At 37.1% G+C, this 26216-nt stretch overlaps 2 protein-coding genes across 3 annotated transcripts in view; one reads left to right on the forward strand and one right to left on the reverse strand.

The window, feature by feature from the left end:
* acad11 (acyl-CoA dehydrogenase family, member 11) overlaps positions 1-20998 on the forward strand; it is an 89705-nt gene extending 68707 nt beyond the window's left edge. Inside the window, exons 15-20 of the mRNA XM_082183997.1 lie at positions 7675-7760; positions 8037-8108; positions 9863-10017; positions 15753-15869; positions 17965-18074; positions 20472-20998. Coding sequence (XP_082040123.1) covers positions 7675-7760; positions 8037-8108; positions 9863-10017; positions 15753-15869; positions 17965-18074; positions 20472-20586 — 655 coding nt within the window. The 3' untranslated portion in view covers positions 20587-20998. The remainder of the gene's footprint in view (positions 1-7674; positions 7761-8036; positions 8109-9862; positions 10018-15752; positions 15870-17964; positions 18075-20471) is intronic.
* A 1124-nt stretch (positions 20999-22122) lies between these two features.
* Positions 22123-25910, reverse strand: LOC309509371 (uncharacterized protein). 2 transcript variants are annotated; one of them, XM_082184031.1, is made up of 6 exons: positions 25046-25901; positions 23644-23670; positions 23156-23236; positions 22941-23048; positions 22669-22728; positions 22123-22590 (listed from the first exon to the last, which is right to left on the reverse strand). In XM_082184031.1, exons 1-6 carry the CDS (start codon positions 25160-25162, stop codon positions 22519-22521), a joined length of 465 nt encoding a protein of 154 aa, XP_082040157.1. In that variant the 5' UTR covers positions 25163-25901; the 3' UTR covers positions 22123-22518. The 2 variants fall into 2 exon arrangements, with proteins under 2 accessions (XP_082040157.1, XP_082040156.1); XM_082184030.1 differs by having other exon boundaries at positions 22123-22728; positions 25046-25910.
* Positions 25911-26216: the final 306 nt, after the last annotated feature.

A 26216-nucleotide genomic window follows, 5' to 3' on the forward strand; every position in this document is an offset into this window, starting at 1 on the left:
TTACAAGGGAGATTTAAAGGCTCAGTTAAATATTTCTATGTTCTGTTTGTTTCCTTTTTCAGATCAATGAGCCTTTAAATCTCCGTTATAAATGCTTTACAAGGCATAACTAGTCCTCACTTTAGATGAGCTCACAAAAATAGTTAACTGACCACTACTAAATGCTTTATAACTACCTGAAGTTACTACATTTACTTACACTTAAGTGATCTTATGAAACACTGACAACTCCTAAATAACTGCTTTGTAAATAATGCTATACTTCATTTAGAAATGATAAATTGATCATTAATAATGTATGAAAATACAATTATTAAACACATTATAGATATGCTTCTAAATCAAGAATAAAGCATTTATAGCTGTATTTATAAAATGCTTATTAATGTCTATTAATGCTTTATAAATTGTGAATTAACTGTTTACTAATGCTTAACTAATGATTAATAGCGTGCAGTTATTATAAAGTGTTACCCAGTTATTTGTATCTTTTGCTGTAGTGTGTCAGTAGGAAATATTGATTTACATTTCCAAACATTCATTTTGCCATTAATTGCCAGAACTGCGGCAACTTCTCCAAGACACTTGAAGAAACCTGCAAAGCTACAGTATAGTGAAAACTTTTAGGCACTTGTGTAAAAAATGCTGTAAAGTGAGGATACTTTAAAAAAGAAATAGATTTGATTTATCAATTAACTTCTATTAACTAAATTAAATCAATATTTGGTGTGACCACCCTTTGTGTTTAAAACAGCTTTTGTCCTAGGTACAGTTGCGCATAGTTTTTTAGGTAGCGTCTTGGAGATGTTGCCGCAGTTTTTCTGGATTTAGTCTGTCTCAGTTTTGTCTTGTCAGGTTGATCTTTGGCTGCATTTAATTCTGAGGAATTAAATGCTGAAATTCCCAGAAGGAAATCGATAACACCTCATTATACGGTGCCCATCTCCCTTCGGTGCCTTTAGGGGGCTGTTTTGCCAAACCCGCCACCTCGTGTGCTTCGGGGCGCAGCTGTCTCCAGCTAGTTCTAGTCTCAGTTTCCGCTTGGGAACGAAGCAGCACTGGGAGGAGGGTTTTAGAGGGGTCGGTTCGGTTGTTTCCTGCCGGTCATCCATTTCAGGGCACTGGATTGGCTACTCGAGTTATGCTAGAGACTAGTCTTGAGAGGCTGGTTCCTTTAGTAGTCTCAGCCGAAGTCGTCTCGGGAAAATACAGATCTGAGGGCCGTCATTATCTCGAGGAAGGTTTCAGTGAAGAGTTCCTGATGCCAATGGCGCCAGACCTCTGAGGACAGTTCCCTCTGGGGGATGTGGTTAATACCTCATTATACGGTGCCCATTTCCCTTCAGTGCCCTAAGGGGGCTGTTCTGCCAACCTTGCGTACTTCGGGGCGCAGCAGTTTCCGGCGAGCCCATATCTCAGTCTCCACCCCGGAAACGTAGTGACGCTGGGATGCTCGCCACCATCTGAGGAGGGTCTCAGTTTGGCTGTTCGCTGCTGGTTCGCTGCTTCAGGGCACCAAATTGGTCTCTCTTGTAACACCTTTGACCATTCTCGAGAGACTGGTTCCCTTTGTAGATTTTTTGGCAGCGTTGGAACTTCTGCCAAACATATCTCAACAGAAGCAGAGTGTCGCCTCCTGAGCCCCAACTAAAAGACTGGGGGTCAGAGTGGCGCTCTCAGCCAAAGTCTTTTCGAGGTAAGACAGATCTGAGGACCATCATTATCTCCACGAAGGCTTCGGGGAAGAGGTCCTGACACCAGTGATTAACACTTCACTATACAGTTCCCATTTCCCTTCGGTGCCCTTCCTGCCACCTTGTGTGCTTCAGTGGGTTAATCCTCTGGGGTCTGAGCTGTTTTCTGGCCCTGGAGGTGTTCTGACATGCGCTGACATTTGTGCTTATTTCTGTTACTTGTGACATTTTCATGGCTAAAGTCTTATTACACTGTATTTAGCACAAACTCTGCTACAATAATATGTCAGCAGCATGTATGTAAAAGTTGGTAGTTTTGAGATAATGACATTTATGCGTGGTTTGTGAAAAAATAAATAAATAAATTGTCACTGAAATAAGGTCATGAAACCCATACTGATTGTTTCTTCACAAGACTTTTGAAAATTGTATCACGTAGCCTAGAATATTTGCTCCAAAACTCTGTGAAAATCATCCTGCCTACTTATTCAGATAAAACAATATATTGATTTAAAATTTGTAAGACATGTTTTGTTTAAGAACGCTTTATGCGAGGAGGCATGAATCATCATGAATATTGATGTGTTTCACACCTGAGAAAAACAAAGACCCTCCCATAATGGCCCTATCAGGTGCTATCAGGCCCTATCATTATGAGGAACCTTGCACAAAGAATGAGGAGAGATTTAAAAAAGAATTTATTTACAACACAACATAATCCAAAGATACACAACAAATGACAAAAAAAATGAATCGTTAAAAAGGATCACTTCAGTAACACTACACTAGAGAAAAATATATTGATTATTACATGTTACTTCAAATGTTTCCATTCGTTATGACGTTATGAAATGAGATTGGAGTAAGTAAAAACATGAAGCCTAATGTTTGGCGCATTTTGCTTTTCAAACGCACAGCACGGGTGACTCAAACTCATAGCGCGTGCAGAGAACATTTACTGAAGCGATCGAGCCGCTCCAAACAATGAAGCATTATTTTTAACATATTATATCTACATTTGAGCAGATATCCACAAACACAGTATTTAACAGTTAACACGGGTCTAAACATTATAATATTCACCATATTAGAGTAAACACTAATATTAGCCTACTTTTATCATGCTGTGATTTATTATCGAAAAACATCCTCATGTCGTACATGTATATACATTTAGCATTGAAAGGTTGCCTACCGGTCTAATTCACATTTCAACATGTTTCTGTCCATATATAGATACATATACATGTACGACAAAACTTCATGTTTTTACTCCAGTCTCATTTCATAACGTACATTTTAGTCTGGCACCAGTTTAACTAGTTGCTACAATGTAAAGTTTATACAACAATTACATGCTTACGAGTTATGAGTGGAAATGTCTTACCTTAAAAATATTCTCATCTTCAAATCGCATTCTTCTAATTCTTCTGAGGTAAATCCAAGGTAAACCGCACAGCACAAACACAGTCTTCCAAACTCGATGAAAAGCAGAGGAGTACGTTACTGAAGTCTCTGATTCTTTGTTTTGAGGTAATGAGGGCGTTTACAGGTCTGCGTTCCTTCACGTGGACTATTTGCATGTCAATCGCTCGTGCGGGTGTGGGTGTGGTCACATCAGAGTTAATGAGGACGTGTTTGAGAAACTGTACATGTCGTTGCTTTCACACAGATTACTTAAACAGAGAATATTTGTTTTTTTAATATAATTTACATAATTTAAAAATAGAGACTCCAAGCCTTGTAAAGACATACGTCTCAAGTCTGTGTGACAAACATTCACTGAGTTACAGGTCATTTTCTGTCGCGTTTCAGAATGAACTTCACATTGAGAGAGACGGCAGAACGTTTATTTTCTTTATTGTATGAAAAACATTTGATTTTATTATGAGTGTACAAAAATAAAAGAAGACATTTAACAGTTTTGAATGATGTATAACACTTAAACGTAAGATCAAAATCAATAGAGTATTTTGAGTCTCTTTTGCACTGATAAGGAAAAAAAGTAGGAAGGTATCGCCGGCGCGACCGCCGACCCCAGGAGGTTAAGGCTGAGCGCAAAGAAAAGTGTGCTTTCTCCATTACGGAGGACCACCTTTTCAGATGTTAGATTCTACGATGATGCAGGCACGTCTGTCTCCTGCTCGTATCGGTTCGATCTTCATTGTCATGAGTAAGATAAATCTAGGCCAGTCACTCACTTTCAAACAGTTTCGAGACTGTTAGGTCTGATGGCAGCTGCGTTCAACGGGATACCTTTTGATCTGCTGTACATGAGACCATTGCAGTGGTGACTTCTGATTAGGGATGTCCCGATCAGGTTTTTTTGCCCTCGAGTCCGAGTCATTTGATTTTGAGTATCTACCGATACCGAGTCCCGATCCGATACTTCTATGATACATAAAAAAAGAATAAAGAAGAGCGAAAAAACAGATCCAGGATGTTCCTTATTTTTTATTTAATTCACCTTATTTTAACATTCAACAACTCTGTTAACAAACAGAGCACTTCTGTGAGGTAGCTTGAACAATCAAGTAATAAATAACATAAATTCTTCACTTTTGGACTTTAGTGCAACAGTAAATATAAAAAAAAGTCTAATATATAAACAAATAGCACCTCAACTTAAAATACCCGGCAGGCATGTAAACAAATAAAATATAAAAGTGCCACAGTGTTTGCAAAGCCAGTAATGTGCTTTTAGGAACTGCACTCCTAACTGCACGCGGTTTCACACTGCACGCGTTAGCAGAGCGTGCAGCGCGTATTTTTTTTCGACGCCCATGTTAACAGATTAGAGCATCACACCGCACGCAGAGGTGGCGCGGCAGTGCGTAGCAGAGCAGAGCAGCTATGGCAAGCCGTTTTAACATTTAATCATTTAAACCGACTAGTCTCTATTTTCATGCTACTAGTACTTATTTTTTAGATACTTGTGTTTATTTTTTAGGTACTAGTGCCTATTCTTTAGATACTAGTGCTTATTCTTTAGGTACTAGTACTTATTCAATAGATACTAGTACTTATTCAATAGATACTAGTACTTATTCATTAGATACTAGTACCTATTAAATAGATACTAGTACTTATTCATTAGATACTAGTTCTTATTTATTAGATACTAGTACTTATTCATTAGTTACTAGTACTTATTATTAGATACTAGTACTTATTCATTAGATACTAGTATCTATTAAATAGATACTAGTACTTATTCATTAGATACTAGTACTTATTCCAATAGTGACTAGTAACTATTCTTTTGTTACTAGTAACAAATACAATTTTTTGCCATTGGCTTCTATGGGGATCTGTCATTCAGATATCAACTATTCAGTTCTGACTAGTATGTATTCCAATTGTGACTAGTACATATATATTAGATACTAGTAGTTATTTATTAGGTACTAGTACTTATTTTTTAGATACTAGTACCTATTACTAGATACTAGTATGTATTCAATAAATACTAGTACTAAGTCATTAGATACTAGTACCTCTTAAATAGATACTAGTACCTCTTAAATAGATACTAGTACCTATTAAATAGATACTAGTACTTATTCATTAGATACTAGTACTTATTCATTAGATACTAGTACCTATTAATTAGATACTAGTACTTATAAATTAGCTACTAGTACTTATTCAATAGATACTAGTAACTATTTATTAGATACTAGTATTTATTCCAAATGTTACTAGTAAGATTTTTTATTTTACTAGTAAGATTTTTTATTGAACTATCCAGTGGCCGTTCTGACTAGTCATAACATAAGACGAGTAAAAAAGCAGTTGTGACTAGTAAAATAAAAAATCTTACTAGTAACATTCGGAATAAATACTAGTATCTAATAAATAGGTACTAGTATCTAATAAATAGGTACTAGTATCTATTGAATAAGTACTAGTAGCTAATTTATAAGTACTAGTATCTAATTAATAGGTACTAGTATCTAATGAATAAGTACTAGTATCTAATGAATAAGTACTAGTATCTACTGAATAAGTACTAGTATCTAATGAATAAGTACTAGTATCTATTTAATAGGTTCTAGTATCTATTTAATAGGTACTAGTATCTAATGACTTAGTACTAGTGTTTATTGAATACATACTAGTACCTAGTAATAGTTACTAGTATCTAAAAAATAAGTACTAGTAGCATGAAAATAGAGACTAGTCGGTTTAAATGATTAAATGTTAAAACGGCTTGCCATTTTTGCTGCGCCGCTTACGCTGAATTAAAGTGACAATGCATTGATCATGGCCAAAATACACCGCAGTTTTATCCAAAAAGTGCATTGATGATATCTATTGTGTTTTAAACAGTCAATCAAATGACCAACAGCAATTTAAAAAGAAAACAAATGTCCAAAAACAAACTTGTTGCCAGAACAATAAAAACAAAGATGAACCAAAAGTTAAATGAAATTATTAATAAAATAAGCTTCTTGACAAGTCTTTTCTCTTAAATGTATTTGAAAACGAAATAAAGCAATGCCAACTTATCCATTATAGAGTACTCTGTATGTACACAACCCGCGGTTCAGCCGCGCGTGACAAACGCTGCTAGTGTGAAAGCAAAACGCGCGTGTCCTGCTCCTGCTCACCATACGCACTGCTCCTGCGCTGCTTACGCTCTGCTCGCGTGCAGTGTGAAACCGGCGTAACTCTGTGGCACCGCATAGCTATAGATGTGTTAGAAAATAATGAGAATATATATACATATATATCCGAGTCCTGATCGGGAGGTAACGTCCGATTCCGATCAGTCTGAAAACACGTGATCGGGCCCGATTTCCGATCACGTGATCGGATCGGGACATCCCTACTTCTGATCGTTCTACTCCCTGTAGTTCTAGTTCCCTACAAGAAGTATGTGGTGCGGCGGGCTGGTCCTCTACGCACACTTTCCTCAGGTTTTACTACCTAGATTTGGGCCTCACCCCTAAGTCCCAGATGCTTCTGTCTTCGTTGTGTGTATGTATGTATATATATATATATATATATATATATATATATATATATATATATATATATTTATTCAATGTCTGTTTTGATTTTTGTTTTTATGACGTTGGTATCATGCGATCACTCTAATTCTCTCTCTTGCTCTATCTTGCAAGTCTTCTTTAGTTTCTTGCTTTTCTCTCCTCCATGTATTTTGTGCTGGTTTTTTGTTCAGAATCATCTCTTTCTGTCTTCTGTTTGTCTAGCAGTGCATTCTTTCTCCCCTGCAGTGAATAGCAACCTTGGCAGCTGAAAAGAGAAAGCGGGTGGAATTTTCTCTTATCTGTATTTCATTTGAATCCAAGTAGTATGAAGCTAAAACTGATTCACCCTCATATCTCATGAATATCTCTTACAGCAGACACATTCAATGGACTTCTTCCTTGCTATAGGAAGATGAAAGTGGTCATATCCTGAGAAATCAAGTTTTCCTGGATGTTTTCAAAACAAAGGGTTTAATGTACAATGTTGGAAACATTTTGGACTCACATTAAAGATGGATGACCCATATCTAGATGCCAGAATATCATAAAGTCTTCATTGTGGAATTATTTGACAAAAGCACCATAGCAACCACAGGGCAACATGGTGAAAATACTTAGAATACCTTAAGAACCGCATGGCAACACTCAACTTCTACTATTGGTTAATCATGCTGCAGTATAGTACTGTCCATCAGTCGATGTGAAAAAATCATGTATGTAAAATATTTATATAAAACTTGTATAAATATGTAAGTATGAATAATATTAATAATTATGATGAATAATATTAATAAGAGGAATTACGATAAATAGTATTAATAAGGGTTATGTGTAACATGGTCATTGTAAAGTGTTAGCCTACTGTCTGTTCATTCAGGAGTGTTTTTTGTTTGTTTTGTTGTGTGTGTGTGTGTGTGTGTGTGTGTGTGTGTGTGTGTGTGTGTGTGTGTGTGTGTGTGTGTGAATGTGCAAATGTTTTTCAGGCATGGGCTGCACACCATGATCCTGGTCCCTCTGAACACTCCAGGAGTGAAGAAGATAAGGCCACTTACTGTTTTCGGACAAGACGGTGAGTTCTGATTAACACAATGTGCTGTGCCACATGAAGCTTATCAGATCTTCAAACTCATCTTTTTTTCATCTCTGTGCTTTAAAGCCTCCTCTCTCACTATTGCTCTACTTCCTTATCACAACATTCTCCCTCTCAGCATCCTCTGTTTGATTCTGTCTGTTCTTCCACATCTGTCTTTCCACCATATCTTTTCAGTATACTGTATGTGATGACACAGATTAAAGAGGGTTCCCTTGCTTTTACTATACAGTGAAATATTGTTTATCTCTGTAGATGCGATCCATGGTGGCCATTTTGAGATCCACTTTGACAATGTGAGAGTTCCTGCTTCCAACATTCTTCTTGGTGAGATTCATTCATCTGAGTGCGTGTGTGTTTGTCTGTGCACGCGCTGTACACACCTACTCTCTGTGTGTGTGTGTGTGTGTGTGTGTGTGTGTGTGTGTGTGTGTGTGTGTGTGTGTGTGTGTGTGTGTGTGTGTGTGAGTATGTTTGTGTACTGTTCTTGCAGATTAATGAGCCCACAAAAACTTCAATAACTTCAGCGCCCTGTGCACTTACTCACAGGGATAAAATAAGCTTTATTGGAATACTAGGAATTAATTTATTAAACCATAATAGATATTGATTAAACCCCTTAAAGGAAGCACTTAACAAAACAAACTTGACTTATGGGTATTCACTGTTTGGTTTAACCTATTTTTTTACACCCAAGGCTGGTTATGAAATGACTCAATTTGCCATGCACAGATACACTTACCTAAAGGATTATTAGGAACACCATACTAATACTGTGTTTGACCCCCTTTCGCCTTCAGAACTGCCTTAATTCTACGTGGCATTGATTCAACAAGGTGCTGAAAGCATTCTTTAGAAATGTTGGCCCATATTGATAGGATAGCATCTTGCAGTTGATGGAGATTTGTGGGATGCACATCCAGGGCACGAAGCTCCCGTTCCACGACATCCCAAAGATCCTCTATTGGGTTGAGATCTGGTGACTGTGGGGGCCATTTTAGTACAGTGAACTCATTGTCATGTTCAAGAAACCAATTTGAAATGATTCGAGCTTTGTGACATGGTGCATTATCCTGCTGGAAGTAGCCATCAGAGGATGGGTACATGGTGGTCATAAAGGGATGGACATGGTCAGAAACAATGCTCAGGTAGGCCGTGGCATTTAAACGATGCCCAATTGGCACTAAGGGGCCTAAAGTGTGCCAAGAAAACATTCCCCACACCATTACACCACCACCACCACCAGCCTGCACAGTGGTAACAAGGCATGATGGATCCATGTTCTCATTCTATTTACGCCAAATTCTGATTTTACCATCTGAAATGTCTCAACAGAAATCGAGACTCATCAGACCAGGCAACATTTTTCCAGTCTTCAACTGTCCAATTTTGGTGAGCTCGTGCAAATTGTAGCCTCTTTTTCCTATTTGTAGTGGAGATGAGTGGTACCCGGTGGGGTCTTCTGCTGTTGTAGCCCATCCGCCTCAAGGTTGTGCGTGTTGTGGCTTCACAAATGCTTTGCTGCATACCTCGGTTGTAACGAGTGGTTATTTCAGTCAAAGTTGCTCTTCTATCAGCTTGAATCAGTCAGCCCATTTTCCTCTGACCTCTAGCATCAACAAGGCATTTTCGCCCACAGGACTGCCGCATACTGGATGTTTTTCCCTTTTCACACCATTCTTTGTAAACCCTAGAAATGGTTGTGCGTGAAAATCCCAGTAACTGAGCAGATTGTGAAATACTCAGACCGGCCCGTCTGGCACCAACCACCATGCCACGCTCAAAATAGCTTAAATCACCTTTCTTTCCCATTCTGACATTCAGTTTGGAGTTCAGGAGATTGTCTTGACCAAGACCACACCCCTAAATGCATTGAAGCAACTGCCATGTGATTGCTTGATTAGATAATTGCATTAATGAGAAATTGAACAGGTGTTCCTAATAATCCTTTAGGTGAGTATATATGCTTGTTATATAATATCATTTTGCATTACTATTTGTGGAGCTTTCTGATTAATGTATGGTTGTCATTTGATTCATTGATTAGATAAATGGTTTGCTCTCTGATTGTTTGTTTGTAGGTGAGGGTCGGGGCTTTGAGATCGCTCAGGGACGGCTGGGACCAGGTAGACTTCATCACTGCATGAGGGCTGTGGGGCTGGCAGAGTGGGCACTGGAACTGCTATGCCAACGTGCAGCTCATAGACAAGCCTTTGGAAAGAGACTGTACCAACATGTACGTATGTGATTGACTTAAAGTTTGTTTTTTTGGTTTGTTAATTGTACTACCTTGGATATGTTGTAGATTGGACTCTTTGATGCACAACCCAACATTATCATTTGAACATTCATTCATTATAATTAAAGAATATTTTGGGTCAGACTGTCCTTATGAAAAAGAAGTGTATTGAATGTGCACTAATGTACTTCAGATCATAAAAGGTTTACAAAGAAAACTTGCAAATAATATATTATTCATGAAATGAAAAGACCGCTTAAGTGCTCTAAATCTAAAACTGTGCTTTAAAGTTGTACACTTAGTTTCTAAAATACTAAAGCACATGTGAATTACTTGATTATAGTAACTGTAGTGTGTTTTTTGACATTACACATTGTTTAATTCATGTATTTTAAACATACTAAATTGTAGCTTCATCATTACAAATGTGTAATTACAAATATTGAAATACTGTTCATGAATTAAGTGTATATTAGTTTACATTAAATGCTTGTCATATTATGTAATGTCATATATTGTCATATAATGTAAATGCTTTACATTTAAAAATGTACGGGGAAAAAGTGTAAGTTCAGCTAATTGCATATAAAAGAAATTAACAACAGAATAATTTTGATTACAATTTAAATCCAGCTAAATATCCCAAAACATCCAGTTCGCAAAGAAGTATGTTATTAGTAAATATGAGCAATTAAGTATATTATTTTTGTAATATGCACATTTTATAAAAGTATGCTACGGTGTGCTTCTTTTGTATCCTGAGGTTGTGTTGTAGAGAAAGTTATTCTGTGTCTGTCAGGATTATCTAATAGACCATGGAATGGAAGAGAAGACTCTTCCATTCCATGGTTTAAATATTGCACTGTTTAAATATTATTGTGCATAGAGAGTCTTAGACCTCAATAATGCAAGATGCTTGCCAGAGGAATCTTTTGGAATCTGCTCTGATTGACCGCTGGCTGGCCTTACCTCATAGACTAGGCAGAATTTCTGAAAATGTGCTTATTTAAAGTGCTGGAGGCATTTTGTGATTATTTATATTGTACAACATTTCTAGGGGTATTAAGGGGTGCTGATTCCAAATCTGCTGTATATGAAGCTCAAAAATGTCCCAAAATGCCTCAAAATTGAGAAATTCAAAATGGCCGCCACCACCAGGCTGAAATCTATTTTTCAATATATCTTTTTGACTAAACAAGGTACAAACATGAAATAAATGTGCTTTTGTAAGTTTTCCTACATGGGCAATTCAATGCCATATTCAGATTTGAGATGTCATGTGAAGAAACTGCTTAGATATTGCAGAAATAGTTGTTTTTAACTATGAACTATAGGTAAAATGTGTCAAATGTGCTGTAATGCACTCCCCAACCTTTGCCCTCCCCAATATCATCCCACCCCTCCCCCGAGCTTAGCCTTTCTCACACTTCTCAGAACGGCTGATCGGAAACATAAGACAGCTAACAGGTAAAGTCATGTCCAGTGTATATTTTCATAATGTGGCATGTTTTCATAAACATCCCATGCAAGGGGATCAATAACATTTCTATCTATCTATCTATCTATCTATCTATCTATCTATCTATCTATCTATCTATCTATCTATCTATCTATCTATCTATCTATCTATCTATCTATCTATCTATCTATCTATCTATCTATGTAGTTTAAATAATTGCAGTATATATTTTAGCATTTTTGATCACTAAAAGAAGCCTATTAGCGCGATTAGCTAGATGATATCAAAGTCAGTAAACTTAACACACTTGCTTTTACACTGACTGATTGGAGGAAAGACTTTAAATTTATTTCATTTAACCCTTTCGCACGTACGGTCAAACCGCTGTGATCAGTCTAGGCTGGTCCCTGGAACATACGATCACACCATTATGCCATAAGAATTGCTGATGCAAGTCTCCTTGAAGTATCTCAGTAAGTCGATTGGTTGCATCTCGGAAATTGTCATGGTGTAATTTCATCCGGAGCTGTCTTATAGTGTCAGCTGACTGGAGGCCATCCTTACTAACTGTCATGAGATTATTCTTATTGTCTTCCTGGCATATGATACATAACTGTACATAACTGTGGCTCAGATGGCATTAAGCTTTCTTGGGTATGGTCTATGGTCTATTTCTTCAGCCATGGTTTTTGTCATCAATTGACTAATTCAGACCTACAAGAAAGAGTTCGTTCCCAACCTGTGGGCCGCCGAGGTATTGCAGATGGGCCGTGGGAGGCGTTTCAATAGAAAAAATTTGAAAAAATTCATGAAGGATTACTAAAAGGGATTGAATGGTTCAAGTAGAACCCAATAGAATAGAATACCCAATAGAATACCCAAAGAGATTTACATTTAAATAAATTAAAGGTGCTCTAAGCGATGTCACGCGTTTTTTAGGCAAAAACATTTTTTGTCACATACAGCAAACTATGTGACAAATAGTTTGCTCACTATCCGCTAGCTACCTGTCCCCTGAACACACTGTAAAAAAAACATGGTCTCTGCAGACACCACAGGCTCCACAAACAGCAACAAAAACAAACTGGGCTAACCCGCACCACGAAACATAACAAACTGTTCCAGACAATAACCGACAAGGATTTGGGGTGGGGTTTGGGGAGTTAGTGTGCGGATGAGGAGGAGGGAGGGTCTAGCTAGCCTCCGTTTTGTTTGTCAATACTTTAAACGTCAACAAGAAGTGACGTCACCCAACATCACTTAGAGCATCTTTAACCCTTTCACACGTAAGTTTAAAATATTCTGGCTCACCCCCCAGTGTGAGTTTTTCAAGGCGACCGTTATTTAGACCTCAGCATGAATGATGATCTGCTTTTGTCATTTTTCCTTTTTTATTAAAAATATTCACAAATTTGTTAGCTATGGCATGAAATATCTGATAATCCGATTGTCAAATATATGCAAGTGGAAGTGTTTTGTTGTTTAAACACCTTTATAACGATTGCGTTAGTTGAGCTGTATGCACGATGGGCGCCGCCATGTTAGTTTGTGCCGCAGACGCAGTTCAGAGAATCAGATCTGTTGGATTTACAACACATGAATTCATCCACTTCTCCTGAAATACATGAAAGTTAGTGGCAGGTGACTGGGAGAAGAATAGAGTAAACTTTGAAATTATTTACACAATGTGTATCTGATATGAATAAAACGTGTCTAATTATAATGGAAAGGATTATTATTGCCTCTTCCATAGACATCAGTGTGTATTTTACATACTCTAAATGTATTGTTTTTTTTTAGTACTTTTGTGAATTTATATGTCTGAAACCTAAAATAAACATTATGTGGTTGAAAACACTGAAAAGTTTTGATATATGACAGCTCTGAGCACGCCTGTCTCTGGCTCAGCGCCAGCCAATGTGCGAAAGCACATTTGAATTAAGCACTTGATCACATGATGCACTGACCGTTCTAATCACACCGGTATGATCGTACGCTCCAGGGACCAGCCTAGACTGATCACACCGGTGTGATCGTACGTGCGAAAGGGTTAAATGAAATACATTTAAAGTCTTTCCTCCAATCAGTCAGGTTAAAAGCAAGTGTGTTAAGTTTACTGACTTTGATATCATCTAGCTAATCGCGCTAATAGGCTTCTTTTAGTGATCAAAAATGCTCAAATATATACTGCAATTATTTAAACTACATAGATTGATATATAGATAGAAATGTTATTGATCCCCTTGGGATGTTTATGAAAACATGTCCCATTATGAAAATATACACTGGACATGACTTTACCTGTTAGCTGTCTTATGTTTCCGATCAGCCGTTCTGAGAAGTGTGAGAAAGGCTAAGCTCGGGCAGAGACAATTTATATAAGAGACATGCCACTTCCTCAATCCTCAATACAGAATACAACTATATAAGGAAAACCCGTAACAGCAAAGATGGCGGTTGTACGCACATGTCCCGCCCCTCCCGCTGGAAAGCCAATCATCTGCTTTTAACAGTCAAGCCGGGAAACATTTAAGCCTATCGTCTGGTTCCACTGACGCATGCGCACATTTAAGGTTTTGCGACAGCTACAAAGGTAGTTAAAGCATTTTATATCGACCACAAATATGTTACCTTACATTCTAAGTAAAAGACACAAAATATGTCTTATTTGATCGGTGAGTAATGTAGATGAACTGCTGCGCTTGTGACAGGGCGCATATTTAACTGAAACGAGCAGAGAGAGAGAGAGACGGTTGCGCGCGCGCACTCTCTCTCTTCGGAGCCAGGCGAAAGTGTAAACAAGACTTCACCGTCTCCAAATTAAGCGCTGTCTTGCTCTCTCTCCCGCACGCATATTAATCAAAATAAAACAACATGATGGTAAAAGGTCGGAAGACCAAAGTTTCATGTTGGAGCATTCAGAGATTTTTTTTCCCCTGAATTACCGTTAGGTGTGAATTGTGCTAAAATACGTTGCCTTATCTTCTCTGAAATGCGTTACGCACATTCAGCTGACATAAAATTACTCTCTAAATAAACGAAAAAACCTATCCAGTGATGTAATGTTTTCTGTGTTGACACTAACCTTGTGGGATGTCCATGTCCTAACTGCTGGGATAATCACACAACCGTAGTCCAATTCGCGAACTACTCCTTTGAACCGATTCATTTTAATGAATAGTTAAAACAACTTATCTATACAATACATTGTTATTACTGATAAAGTGCAAACATGCTTATATTTAAATAATGGAGAACAATATTGACATTGAATATTGCCATATAAATTGTCTCTGATATTGCACAACACCGGCATTCTGGATAGAGACGTATATGAAGTTGGTGTCGTGAACCCTTGCGCATGCGTAGTAAAAGTATAACCTGTGGGGAAAAAGGTGTTTTAAACCTTATTTTGGGGCAAAGTCATCAAACTTTTTCAGCGATTTTTATCATATTTTACTGCTGTTTCTATACATGCAGTTTTTATGTCCCGGTGACCAGTGAAAGTGCAGTTCTGACTCTCTGCCCATTCATTTAGATAGGAGCCTGGTCTTGTTAGTCCGAAATAGCTGCCCGGAGGCGTTGCCAAGATGGCGGCCGAGTGGCACGACTTGCCTAAAAGGACTTTGGCTTGGGGGAGGGGTGGGATGATATTGGGGAGGGCAAAGGTTGGGGAGTGCATTACAGCACATTTGACACATTTTACCTCAAAACAAAATACAAACTAAGTAAAAGTAGCCTGATAATATTAATAATAATAACTTAATTATTAATTAGTTAATAATAGTTCATAGTTAAAACCAACTATTTCTGCAATATCTAAGCAGTTTCTTCACATGACATCTCAAATCTGAATATGGCATTGAATTGCCCATGTAGGAAAACTTACAAAAGCACATTTATTTCATGTTTGTACCTTGTTTAGTCAAAAAGATATATTGAAAAATAGATTTCAGCCTGGTGGTGGCGGCCATTTTGAATTTCTCAATTTTGAGGCATTTTGGGACATTTTTGAGCTTCATATACAGCAGATTTGGATTCAGCACCCCTTAATACCCCTAGAAATGTTGTACAATATAAATAATCACAAAATGCCTTCGGGGTTCTGATTTTGTGAAAATTGACCCTGTCTATCATAGCAAACGGCTCATTACTGACACCCAGTGGATGAGCTTTTTATATCAGCTGGTGTATTTGTAATTCATGCATCAATCCTGTATTTTTTGTTTGGTTTAATGCGTGTAATATATTCAGTGTTTGTTTCTGGCTCTAGGAGGTGGTAGCTCATTGGATAGCAGAGTGTCGAATCGCCATTGCGCAGACGCGTCTGTTAACATTACATGCTGCTCACACACTGGACACACAGGGCAACAAGGCTGCAAGACAACAGGTAAAGTTTACTGTTATACTTTGTAGTTATCATTCTTTTTTTTCTTTTTCTTTGACATGATCATACATTTTCTGAATTGCACTTGAAATAATTAAACTGACTTGACAAAGTCTGTCTCACTCTTTTCTGTCTGTCTGTCTCTCATGCTTTTAAACATCTCTGAAACTCCAAATAGATGATGAAAGATGTGCAGAAATCAACTCTGACAGACTGACCTTTCATAACAACACACACACACACACACACACACACACACACACACACACACACACACACACACACACACACACACACACACACACACACACACACACACACACACACACACACACACACACACACACACACACACACACACACACACACACACACAAAGTTTATCTCAGAACTCATATCCTCTCTTTCTGTCACTCCTCATCAACAGATGTGTCTGTTGAAGTGATATGTTCACATGGGATGTGTCCAGCTCCAGAGAGCAGTAGAGCCTGAGCAGCATAACTCCAGTCTTCAGTGTCACATGATCCTTCAGAAATCATTTCTAATATGTTGTTTTGCTGCTCAAGAAACATTTATTGTTATAATTGTTATCAATGTTGCAAACTGTTTTTCCTGCTTAACATTTTTGTGAAAACAATGATTTTTGATTAAATAAATGCATACTTAGTCAGCATAAGATACATAATCTGTTCAAAAACATATATATTTTTTAATTTTTCCAAACTTTTGACAGGTACAGGTTAGAGCAGGTGTTTTCAAACCTGGGGTGCAGGAGTCTGTAAGGGGATGCAAAAGGATGTGTGAAAGATATGAGATTTTCAGGGTCTTTAGTACAGACCCCCTGACATGGTGATGAAAAAGAAATCAGATGAGAGTAAATAAAAAAAATATATTTGAGTGTTTTTTGTGTGTTCACCTGGGAAACTTTTGTATTCTCTCACAAAATGTTTTGCGATACCTCAAGAAATACATTTTGTGTTATCTCCCAAAAGTATTGCGTTCCCCTGGAAAAATTTGCAAAAGCATTGTAATATAGTGAAAGCCCCCTTCAGGGGCTCCATACTTAGACATCAAAAAGCTTGAAAGTGCTTATTTGAATGACCCTGTAAAAAGTTGACAAATTGAATGAACTATTAATTAAATACTGGCCAGGGTCAGAGACTAACTTTTCCAGTATGGGGTTTTATTTGGCACCTGAAATTGACGTTTATTCACACAAACTGCTTAATGCTGCTAGACGGTGGTGTTTATGTATACAAAAATAATATACTCATCTACTGTAATAATGGAAAAAAGTAATAGAAAGTAAAACCATTCTATTTTAAAACTTAATAAAAACACACGTGTTAATCCAGTTCCTCTTCCAGCCCTCAACTCTCTCCATATACACACTTTTCACCTTCTGCCATGCGGCCCATTGCAGTTGTGTCAGGGGCCATTTGCTCAACTTCAATTTCTCTAGGGTCAGTCAGAATAGTAGGGCTCCGTATCCCACTGGCTATAGTCACGGTAACACAGTGTTCAGGCTTCTGCTAATAGAGATGAAGCATATTCTTGCAGCGATTCTGTTAATGTTAGCCTACCTGCTGTTTCCTCCTTGCTGAACCAACACCTTATGTTTGATTCATATTGTGGGTTCGGAGAAAAGCCAAACACCTTAAGCACGTCTCCTGCTGGGGTGGTTTTAAAAGTAGATACATGCGTACCCATCACTGTATACAGCCCGTTTCTGAATTCTGCACATTAGTTTATTATGAGGCGCAGTCCTCCAGCAGATGGGCGAACATAATTGCAGATTTCATATTTATCTTCTCATGTCTGTGTATTCAAAATTAAATGTCTTGTTGGATGCATACCAGATCCACACAAATCTATAATTGTACGAAACAACCGAGGATTACGTTAGTGAGATGGAATCTTATTAGCTTGTACTGCATGTTCCTGTGGAGATGTCTGTGCCTGTAAGGTCCCAGTGTGGTACTTTTTAATTAAACCACTTTCAAATGAAGGACATAAGCAAAACAAACACACGCACACAGATCTGTTTGCCACCCATAATATCTTGACCTTGTGGGATTTTTTTCTTCTTCTTCATTAGATTGCTATGATAAAGGTGGCGGCAGGCAGGATGGCAAGTAAGGTGGTGGACTGTGCCATTCAAGTTTACGGTGGTGCAGGAGTGTCTGATGACTTCCCACTTGCAGAAATGTGAGTAAATTATTGTTTCCTGAAAACATGTGTACATTATATTTTCATTTGCTGAAATTTTGTAGGTGAGGTAAATGAGTTTCTAAATTATTTCAAGTATCATGGAATTTTCATAAAATACTATTGAAAGACATTGCTTTTATCTTGAAGAAAATACCATGTGGTGTATATACTGTATATACAGTGCCATTTAAGTATGAATATATGAATCAGAGTACCTTGATATCTATAATCAAGACAAGGTTTTGAAATATATAGAGATATTATTTAGCAGGGCCGCGGGAAGAGGTTTTAGGTTGGGGGTGCTGATTATTATAAAAAAAAAATTGGGGGGGGGGGGGGGGAATAGGGGGATGGGGGGGGGGGGGAGGGGGAGGGTGGGGATAGGGGCGTCACCACTTTTGAATAAGAAACAATATCAAGACTATAAAACTCCTCAAAAAACGCGCACACACTCAAACCTGACTGCACATCACATTTTTGACTTTATTGATTCTGCTTTTATTCCGGAGTCCCTTTTATTTTATTGCTCCGGAGTCGCATATCAGTCACAAAATGCGCCACAATGAAGAAAAAAACATCTATAGCCTAAGTCGCACTGGACTAAGTCGCATTTTTTTAGAAATTTATTTCACAAAAAATAAATAAAAAAATGTTACAGACAGTTCTCCGTTACGGACGTGAGCGCTCTAAAGCGGCACTAAAATAATGTTTTAAAACTTTCACAGAGACCTCAAACTGAAAGCACAAAGCTTGTCTTTAAATTTAATTTCGTTTTGTATTAATTGTATCTTAATTTTAATCGATGTTTCATCAACAAATTGTCTGGATTTAATAAGAAGTAGCCTAAATATAGGCTATTAGAAAATAAATAATCAGGATACGGAGGCGCTGGCGAACCTGGAGCTCGTCTCATAATGAAACTCAGCGTAGTAGGCCTATAAGGTAGCCTATTGCCTCACAGACCTGAGACATTTGGATAGCTTGAAATGTCTACTGTTAAGCAGAACAATTCAAAACGAAAGAAAACAGACTGCGCTGCTTATGTAATTCGTATGAAATGTGCATTTCTCTCTGGCGCTGCGAAGATCGCGAGTCGTCAACTTCATCTGTCTAGCCGACACTGACATAAAAAATAACTGTTTTATTAGTAAACAATTAAAATGTCTCCTGCTATATTTTACATATTTGCCTGTTCCTTACAAAACACTGACAGTGGGGTTTTTAAAGGTTTTTTTTTTTGAGCAGCTGCGGGCAAATTCTTTCGACACACACACACACACACACAATATTACGTAACACTCTGCGCTTATGTTTTAAAAAGATAATTTAACATATAAATAACAATTTTTAAATAGCCCACTTAAAGTGTTTATTACAAATAAATGACTAAATGCAAAAAATGTATACATTTTAATGAACAAACATATGCGTTGCATTTACAATTCTGTGAAAACAGGGGGTGCTGCAGCACCCCCAGCACCCCCACTTCCCGCGGTCCTGTTATTTAGTGTTAACTTCTGCGAAACATCATGCGTTAACATCATGTGTTCAAAACGCATGCACAGAAGCCGCTTCTCAGACAGCGTGCAGTATCGAATTGAGTTCTTTTCTTTTTTTTGAGATAATGAATTATGTCAAAATGCCCATTTTTGTGAGTCAGATCTGCATCATGTGCGTCAGGTCTTAAAGTGACACCAGCCTAAAAAACCTGCTGCTGTCTGTCATTAATGTTATTCAAAGAACAAAAAAAAGAAAATCATTCACAGCTCTTGACTGAATCACTTTTCTAGCTTAAATAATGATTTATCTGTATTCAATTACACAGTGAAGACTACGCAGTGTTTTTTTTTTTTCACATTTAATTACTTTTCTTAATTTCTGTAGTATTTGTTACCTGAATCTGTTAAAAGTTATTTAAAATTTGTTATATATTTTAAACCATATTAAATAATTGTTAGTTGATGTTAATATTGATGTTACCATTATTATTATTATTATTATTATTAATGCGGTGTGTAATACTTGTAAATTAAATAATTATACTAGTGTTAAGAGTTTAATTTTTATTTATTTGATGATGATAATAATTTCATAATAATAATCAAAAATATACATATTATTATTATTATTATTGATGTATAATCATTGTAAATTAAAATAATTGTTCTAGTGTTTTTAGTATTAAGAATTAAATAATTATTTATTGATGATAATACTACTAATAGTCATAATTATATAAATGTTACAATCATTATTGTAATTATTATTATAATTTTATACCATAAACAGTCAACCTTCTTAAAGCTATTTGATAGCTATTTGAGAATCACTAGAAGTTTTTAGTGATGTGCTGTCATATTAAAAGCATTTTTGTGTGGTTATATGTTTATATAGGTATGCTTATGCACGGACTCTACGCATAGCCGACGGACCTGATGAGGTTCATTTGTCCTCCATTGCTCTCCTGGAGCTCAGAGACCAACAGAGACGAGCCCAAGCTAAACTCTGATTCACCTTAATATAGCCAAACACAAACTTCTTAATTATTTCTTGAAAATGACTAACGACTATCTTAGAAAAACAGCGATTGGATTCCAAGTGACCTACTTAAACAGAAATAAGCAATATATCATACTCTTATACTCTAATCATTATGGGATATCACAAGTACGTACATAATATAAAGAAAATGTTTGAAAGTTCAATTTTTGTATTTAATTGAAATGTGACTGTACTTTTTAATTTAATGTAGATCAAATATTATAATAAATTAATGTAGATAATATGTTTTTTTCTTTTCTTTTTAATTCTGTTATCAAAAATGGCTGTTTGCGAAATGGGAATACAGCACATTATAGAGCGCATTTTATAGCAATATATTTGTTTTTTTTTGTATTTTCATCATGTTGCATTCTACATTATCACTTCTTCTTGAGTCTCTCCATCATTGTCTGACTCCGGTTTGAACATAAAAGGCTAAAAGTTTTAGAAATTTAGAGTGTATGTCTGTGTGAGGTAAAAGGACACAAGTTGTTGTAGCTCCGCCCTCTGTGCCGGGAGCAGCAGCTCATTTGCATTTAAAAGGACAGACACAAAAATGGTGCGTTTTTGCTCACCCTCAAAAATTGACAATTTTAACACTCTACATAAAAATATCTGTGGGGTATTTTGAGCTAAAATTTCACATACACACTCTGGGGACATCAAAGACTTATTTTACATCTTGTTAAAAGGGCATTATACCACTCCTTTAAGCAGACTGGTGTGAAGAATGTGTGTTTTTAAATATTGCATCTCTCCATGTCTCTGTGTCATGGCTTCCTCCCAGAATTTCCATCCCACCTCATCAGATCTTGTTTAGTTGTCCTTAAGTCTGGTGTGTTTATAAAAGCCCTAGTGCTAGTGTGTGTGTGTTTGAGTGTGTTATGTCGGTTGGCCTAGTGCTATGTCACTAAATGGATTACTCTTTAATGGATTACTGCATTTTTTCAGTCCCTCCTTCAGAACTGGAAGGACATTATGCACAGATGGGCTGGTAGTTTGGTACCTTATATAGACACATGCGCACACACAGACAACAATGTGCCGTCTGTTGCTATAGATGAAGTCTGAGTGTTTTCTCTCTAATTGGGCATCACCGATCTCTCTGCCAAAGTGCTCTGGCAGTCTGCAAGCATACTGGCTTTTTGCTGGTCTTGCATAACCAGACAAGTCTGCTCCACTTTTGCAGTGCACTGGGCCAAGAATCGCCCACTTAGGTAGGAAACCACTGTTTGACCAACATCTAAAGCTATAAACCTGATAAAATAAGCTGTGTACTCCGACTCCAAGAAGGCAAAGCCAGCCAATCAGATTAGAGCTTGCCAGATTGAGAAAATGCTTTCCCAGCAATATGCATCAGACAGGCAGTGTACAGACCTTTTTAGATATTAAACATTATATAATGATTAAATGCTATTTAGCATTTTTTTTCTTCTCTCCAAATATTAATTTAAACCTTTAAAGTTTGAAATAATCAGTTTTATGGGAAGAAGTTCAGACCATCCACATTGAAGAAAGGTTATTTAATCAGGAATCTACAAAAGATTTGAGATATATTGTATCGTTTCAAGCAGTGTATATAGACTTCTATAACTTAGTACAACATTGTTCAGAATCATATTAGCAAAAGATAATTAAACTATAACATTTCTTTTAAATGAGTATTATGCAGGTTTTGAAGCTTAGTATGCTGCATATATTATGTTCATTTTGAAGTAGTTTTTTTGTGTGTTTAATTGTAAATTCTGGGACCGTCTAAATTTTGTCATTAATAGTGATAACATTATCTGCACAACAGAGTCTACTCTCTTTAAGTACATAATCTCAGATTTAAATGAGTTAGAAAGTCAACAGGATGTCCAGCAGAAGTAAGTGTGGGTCTGGTGCTTCAAAGAACATCTCATGAGCATGTGTTATTCCTCACATTCTTCTTTCTCTTTGGTGCACTTCTTCTGGACCTCTTCTTCACAAACTAAAATAGAGATGGAGTTGTACTTATAACCTTTGACACTGAATTGTCTGAAATGTGTGTATGTTTGAGAGAACTCACCTTTAATGCACCCACTTTTGGATGGGGAACATCCTCGAACTGTCTATGCACACTTACAACCTGTCGCAGAGATCATCAGAGTTTATTCTTTTTTCAGCTTTTCGAAGTGGCCGCATATTTAACGTCTGTACAGTACCATGATACATACAATGGTAGTAGATGATAATATCATAGTACCATTTTGATAAATTGCACTATTGTTGTTTAAGTCTAATTTGTGTATATCATCACTTGCAATTTAAAATGTTATTGTGGCTGTCATGGATATGCACCTGTAGTGGGTTAGTTGCGTGGTTGTGGGAAAGAAGTGAGTAAGAGCCGATACGAGACCTGTTGGGCTTCTTCTTACTGGCATTCAAATGCCGCCTCGACCTATCGGTCTAAAGTACAGAATAAAAAGTACATGAACTTTTATACTCTCTCTCACTCTCGTTTTCTGCAGAGTACAAAATGTTTTTCTCTTATGTTACATGAATGTGTTTCTCACCTGAATGAGTGTGTTTGGAGATCCTTTGACTGAGTAAGATCCAGGCTGTTGAGTGAGTTGAGCTTGTCTTCGCACCCTCACCTGAGAACAGAGAATGGATGTTGGCAAATTTTTGCCTTATGATCAAAGAAAAAGTCACATTATAAATGCTTATTTCAAAAAACTGTTCTCAACATTGATTTTCAACATTGATGATAATAAATGTTTCTTGAGCACCAGATCAGCATATTACAATGATTTCTGAAGGATCAAGTGACAGTAAAGACTGGAATAATGATTGTTGAATGCTTTGCCATCACGAGAATAAATTACATTTAAAAATATATTAAAATAGTTAACCTTTTTTATTGTAATACGTTTTCACAGTATTACAGTTTTTATTGTATTTTTGATCAAATAAATGTAGCCTTGGTGAACATATGAGACTTTTCAAAAACATTAATAATCTTACTGACCCCAAACGTTTAAACTGTATGCCACAGACTCACCAGAGAAGAGAAGGGCTCTTCTTCAACCTATGAAAGGACATGAAAGAGGATTATTATTGGGATATTAATTATTTTAACAGCAACTTATTGATCCAAACTAGTGTTTATATGGCCTCCACGGTTGGTTTTGTAAAGATGGCTATCTGTGGAGATTGCTTGTTTGGAAAACAATCCACAATAGTAACCGTTTGAGCTAGACAGTTGGTCTGTTTAATTTCCTTTCACTGGAGTCTGTATATTACTAAATAAATATTGATCAAAGCTCTGATAATTGGTCACTGTATAATACTTCTCAGTGCACATACTGTATATGCTTTGTAATTAATACCTTTCTTCACGACCAAGACACTATTTAATTTTATTAAATTATTTATTTGTTGTTCATAAATTCAAAACTTCTTTTAAGTGACTAAAAGAAATAAGATTAAACTCTCTCAGCACTCCTACTATTTCCTCCATTTCATCCCTTCCTTTCCACCTCAATATCTTAAAATGTACTGTATTCACTTAAAACAATTTAGACATTAAAGAAGCGCAGCATTTATGATGTTTCTTTCTTTATTAACCAGCCACATCTAGCAGAGTAGCAGCACAAAGTTCCCTAGAAATGACTGTTTCAGAAAGCCAAGAAAAAGAAAGGATTGTTTTCCAAGTACTGTTGAACTATGGAAATTCAGCTGAACCTACTAAATTGAAGTTGAAGTGCAACCGTAGAGAGCACATGAGTGTTTGTGTGATAGTTCACGCACAGGTGTGTGTATTCATGTCTGTATGTTAACTCTGGACATGAGACAGAAGAAATGGAAAACTAAGCAAGTGGAAAGTAGCGTTCTGGCACGTTGAAATGCCATGGAAAGTTGGAGACGTTTGGTATTTTCAGGGTATTTTGGGATGACAGACTTTTGAGTCACAGCTATTCAGACTCCACGGTAGCGAAGAGTGAAATGACATCTGTGTCTGTGGTTCTGACCCTTCAAACACATCTGGTCAGTGTCTTTACTGCCTCCTTAAACATCTAAAAATACTCATAATGCCTCATGGCCAATATAATTGCCCTATTCTTTTGCTTTGCTATTGTGACGCAAAACCAAGCTGGAATGGAAACTTGTGGGTTAGCATTCCAAGGCTTTTACTGTCGTCCAGTGTAGACCATAAACTACAAAGTCTTGTTTCTTATATTAAGTTCAGTGATTTGCCTGAAATTAACTTAAGCACAGTTGTATTTTGATGTAATGTGTAATTAATGTGCTGTTAATATGTAATGAATATGTTATAAATGTGATTACACAAGTAAACCCAACTGTACCAGTACCACTAAAAAGCACTTTAAGCAGACTATGATGCATCCCAAATGGAGCGTATTGTATTCTTCAGCCATGCAAGATCTCAAACCAGACCTTACCTTGACCTCTGTAACCTGTGTGCCGGCACAGTCCACACTTCTGCCCGTGCAGTCCAGAGCATGTGTAAGCAGACAACCCTGTAGACAAAGCAGACAGACCCATAGCATTGTGGCCATAGCTGCAAGAGCGTGTTAGTGTGTTAAGAGATCAGAGGCTCTGTGGAGCTCCCTCTCTTAGTGCAATAGTTTTATACTCTCAGTCCTAATGGAGACCAGATGGAGATGAGAGAGAAAAGACCATGCCAACCACACGCACACACAGACACACACATCCGCAGTTGTCTACATAGCAGAGAAACCTCGAACATATTCAAGCAGTTAGAAGAACTGAAACCCAAAAGCTTGCAACCACAGAAAACACACATTCTTATAAGACATAGACACATATATCATACGCACTAGCAAATAGATGGTGTCAGTTATTGATTACAATATATCTTGACCTAGAATATAGAGAAAGTTTGTTGTAACTGAAAAGTAATATAGGTAAACTTTTGTGCCAACATTTTCTAAAGAGATGGAGATGAAAAAAAAAAAAAAAAAAAACTACTTTAGCAGCTTTCTGTGGCCACATAATAATCACATTCCAGCCTCTGGAACATAGCGAGGATGCTTTGAAGTTAATGTGTTCTTATATGAGAAAAGGCATGTTCAAAGTGTTCACTCAATATCCCATGCAGATAAAAGAACTACTAAGCTTTTAAATAAACAACACACTTTGACATATGTGTGCACACTTACAGACACACATTTAAATCTCAGACACATGGACATGGCATGGCAAAGGCAAACATCCAGTCCCAGGGCTGAAGAGACGGCCAGTAACCCTGGTTTGGCAGTTTTCAAGAATTTCTCTCTCTCTCTCTCTCTCTCTCTCTCTCTCTCTCTCTCTTTCTCTTTCTCTTTCTCTTTCTCTTTCTCTCTCTCTCTCTCTCTCTCTCTTTCTCTCTTCTCTTTCTCTTTCTCTCTCTCTCTCTCTCTCTCTCTCTCTCTCTCTCTCTCTCTCTCTCTCTCTCTCTCTCTCTCTCTCTCTCTCTCTCTCTCTCTCTCTCTCTCTCTCTCTCTCTCATAATGATGTGGAATATTAGATGTTTATATTTCCTTAAATAAATATTCTGGGTTCAATACAAGCACTTATGGCATACAGTTGATTGCCACAAATTAATGGTAA

This window comes from Leuciscus leuciscus (genome assembly GCF_965113295.1).
Source record: "Leuciscus leuciscus genome assembly, chromosome: 11".
NCBI classification, from domain to species: Eukaryota; Metazoa; Chordata; class Actinopteri; order Cypriniformes; family Leuciscidae; genus Leuciscus; species Leuciscus leuciscus.

Excerpts from the sequence above, each read along its gene's own strand:
- LOC309509371 (XM_082184030.1), bottom strand. The coding sequence starts at position 25,162 with ATGGCCACAATGCTATGGGTCTGTCTGCTTTGTCTACAGGGTTGTCTG. Across the intron at positions 23,671-25,045 it reads CACAGGTTACAGAGGTCAAG|GTTGAAGAAGAGCCCTTCTC; the intron begins GTAAGGTCTGGT and ends GTCCTTTCATAG. Across the intron at positions 22,729-22,940 it reads ACGCAACTAACCCACTACAG|GTTGTAAGTGTGCATAGACA; the intron begins GTGCATATCCAT and ends TCTCTGCGACAG.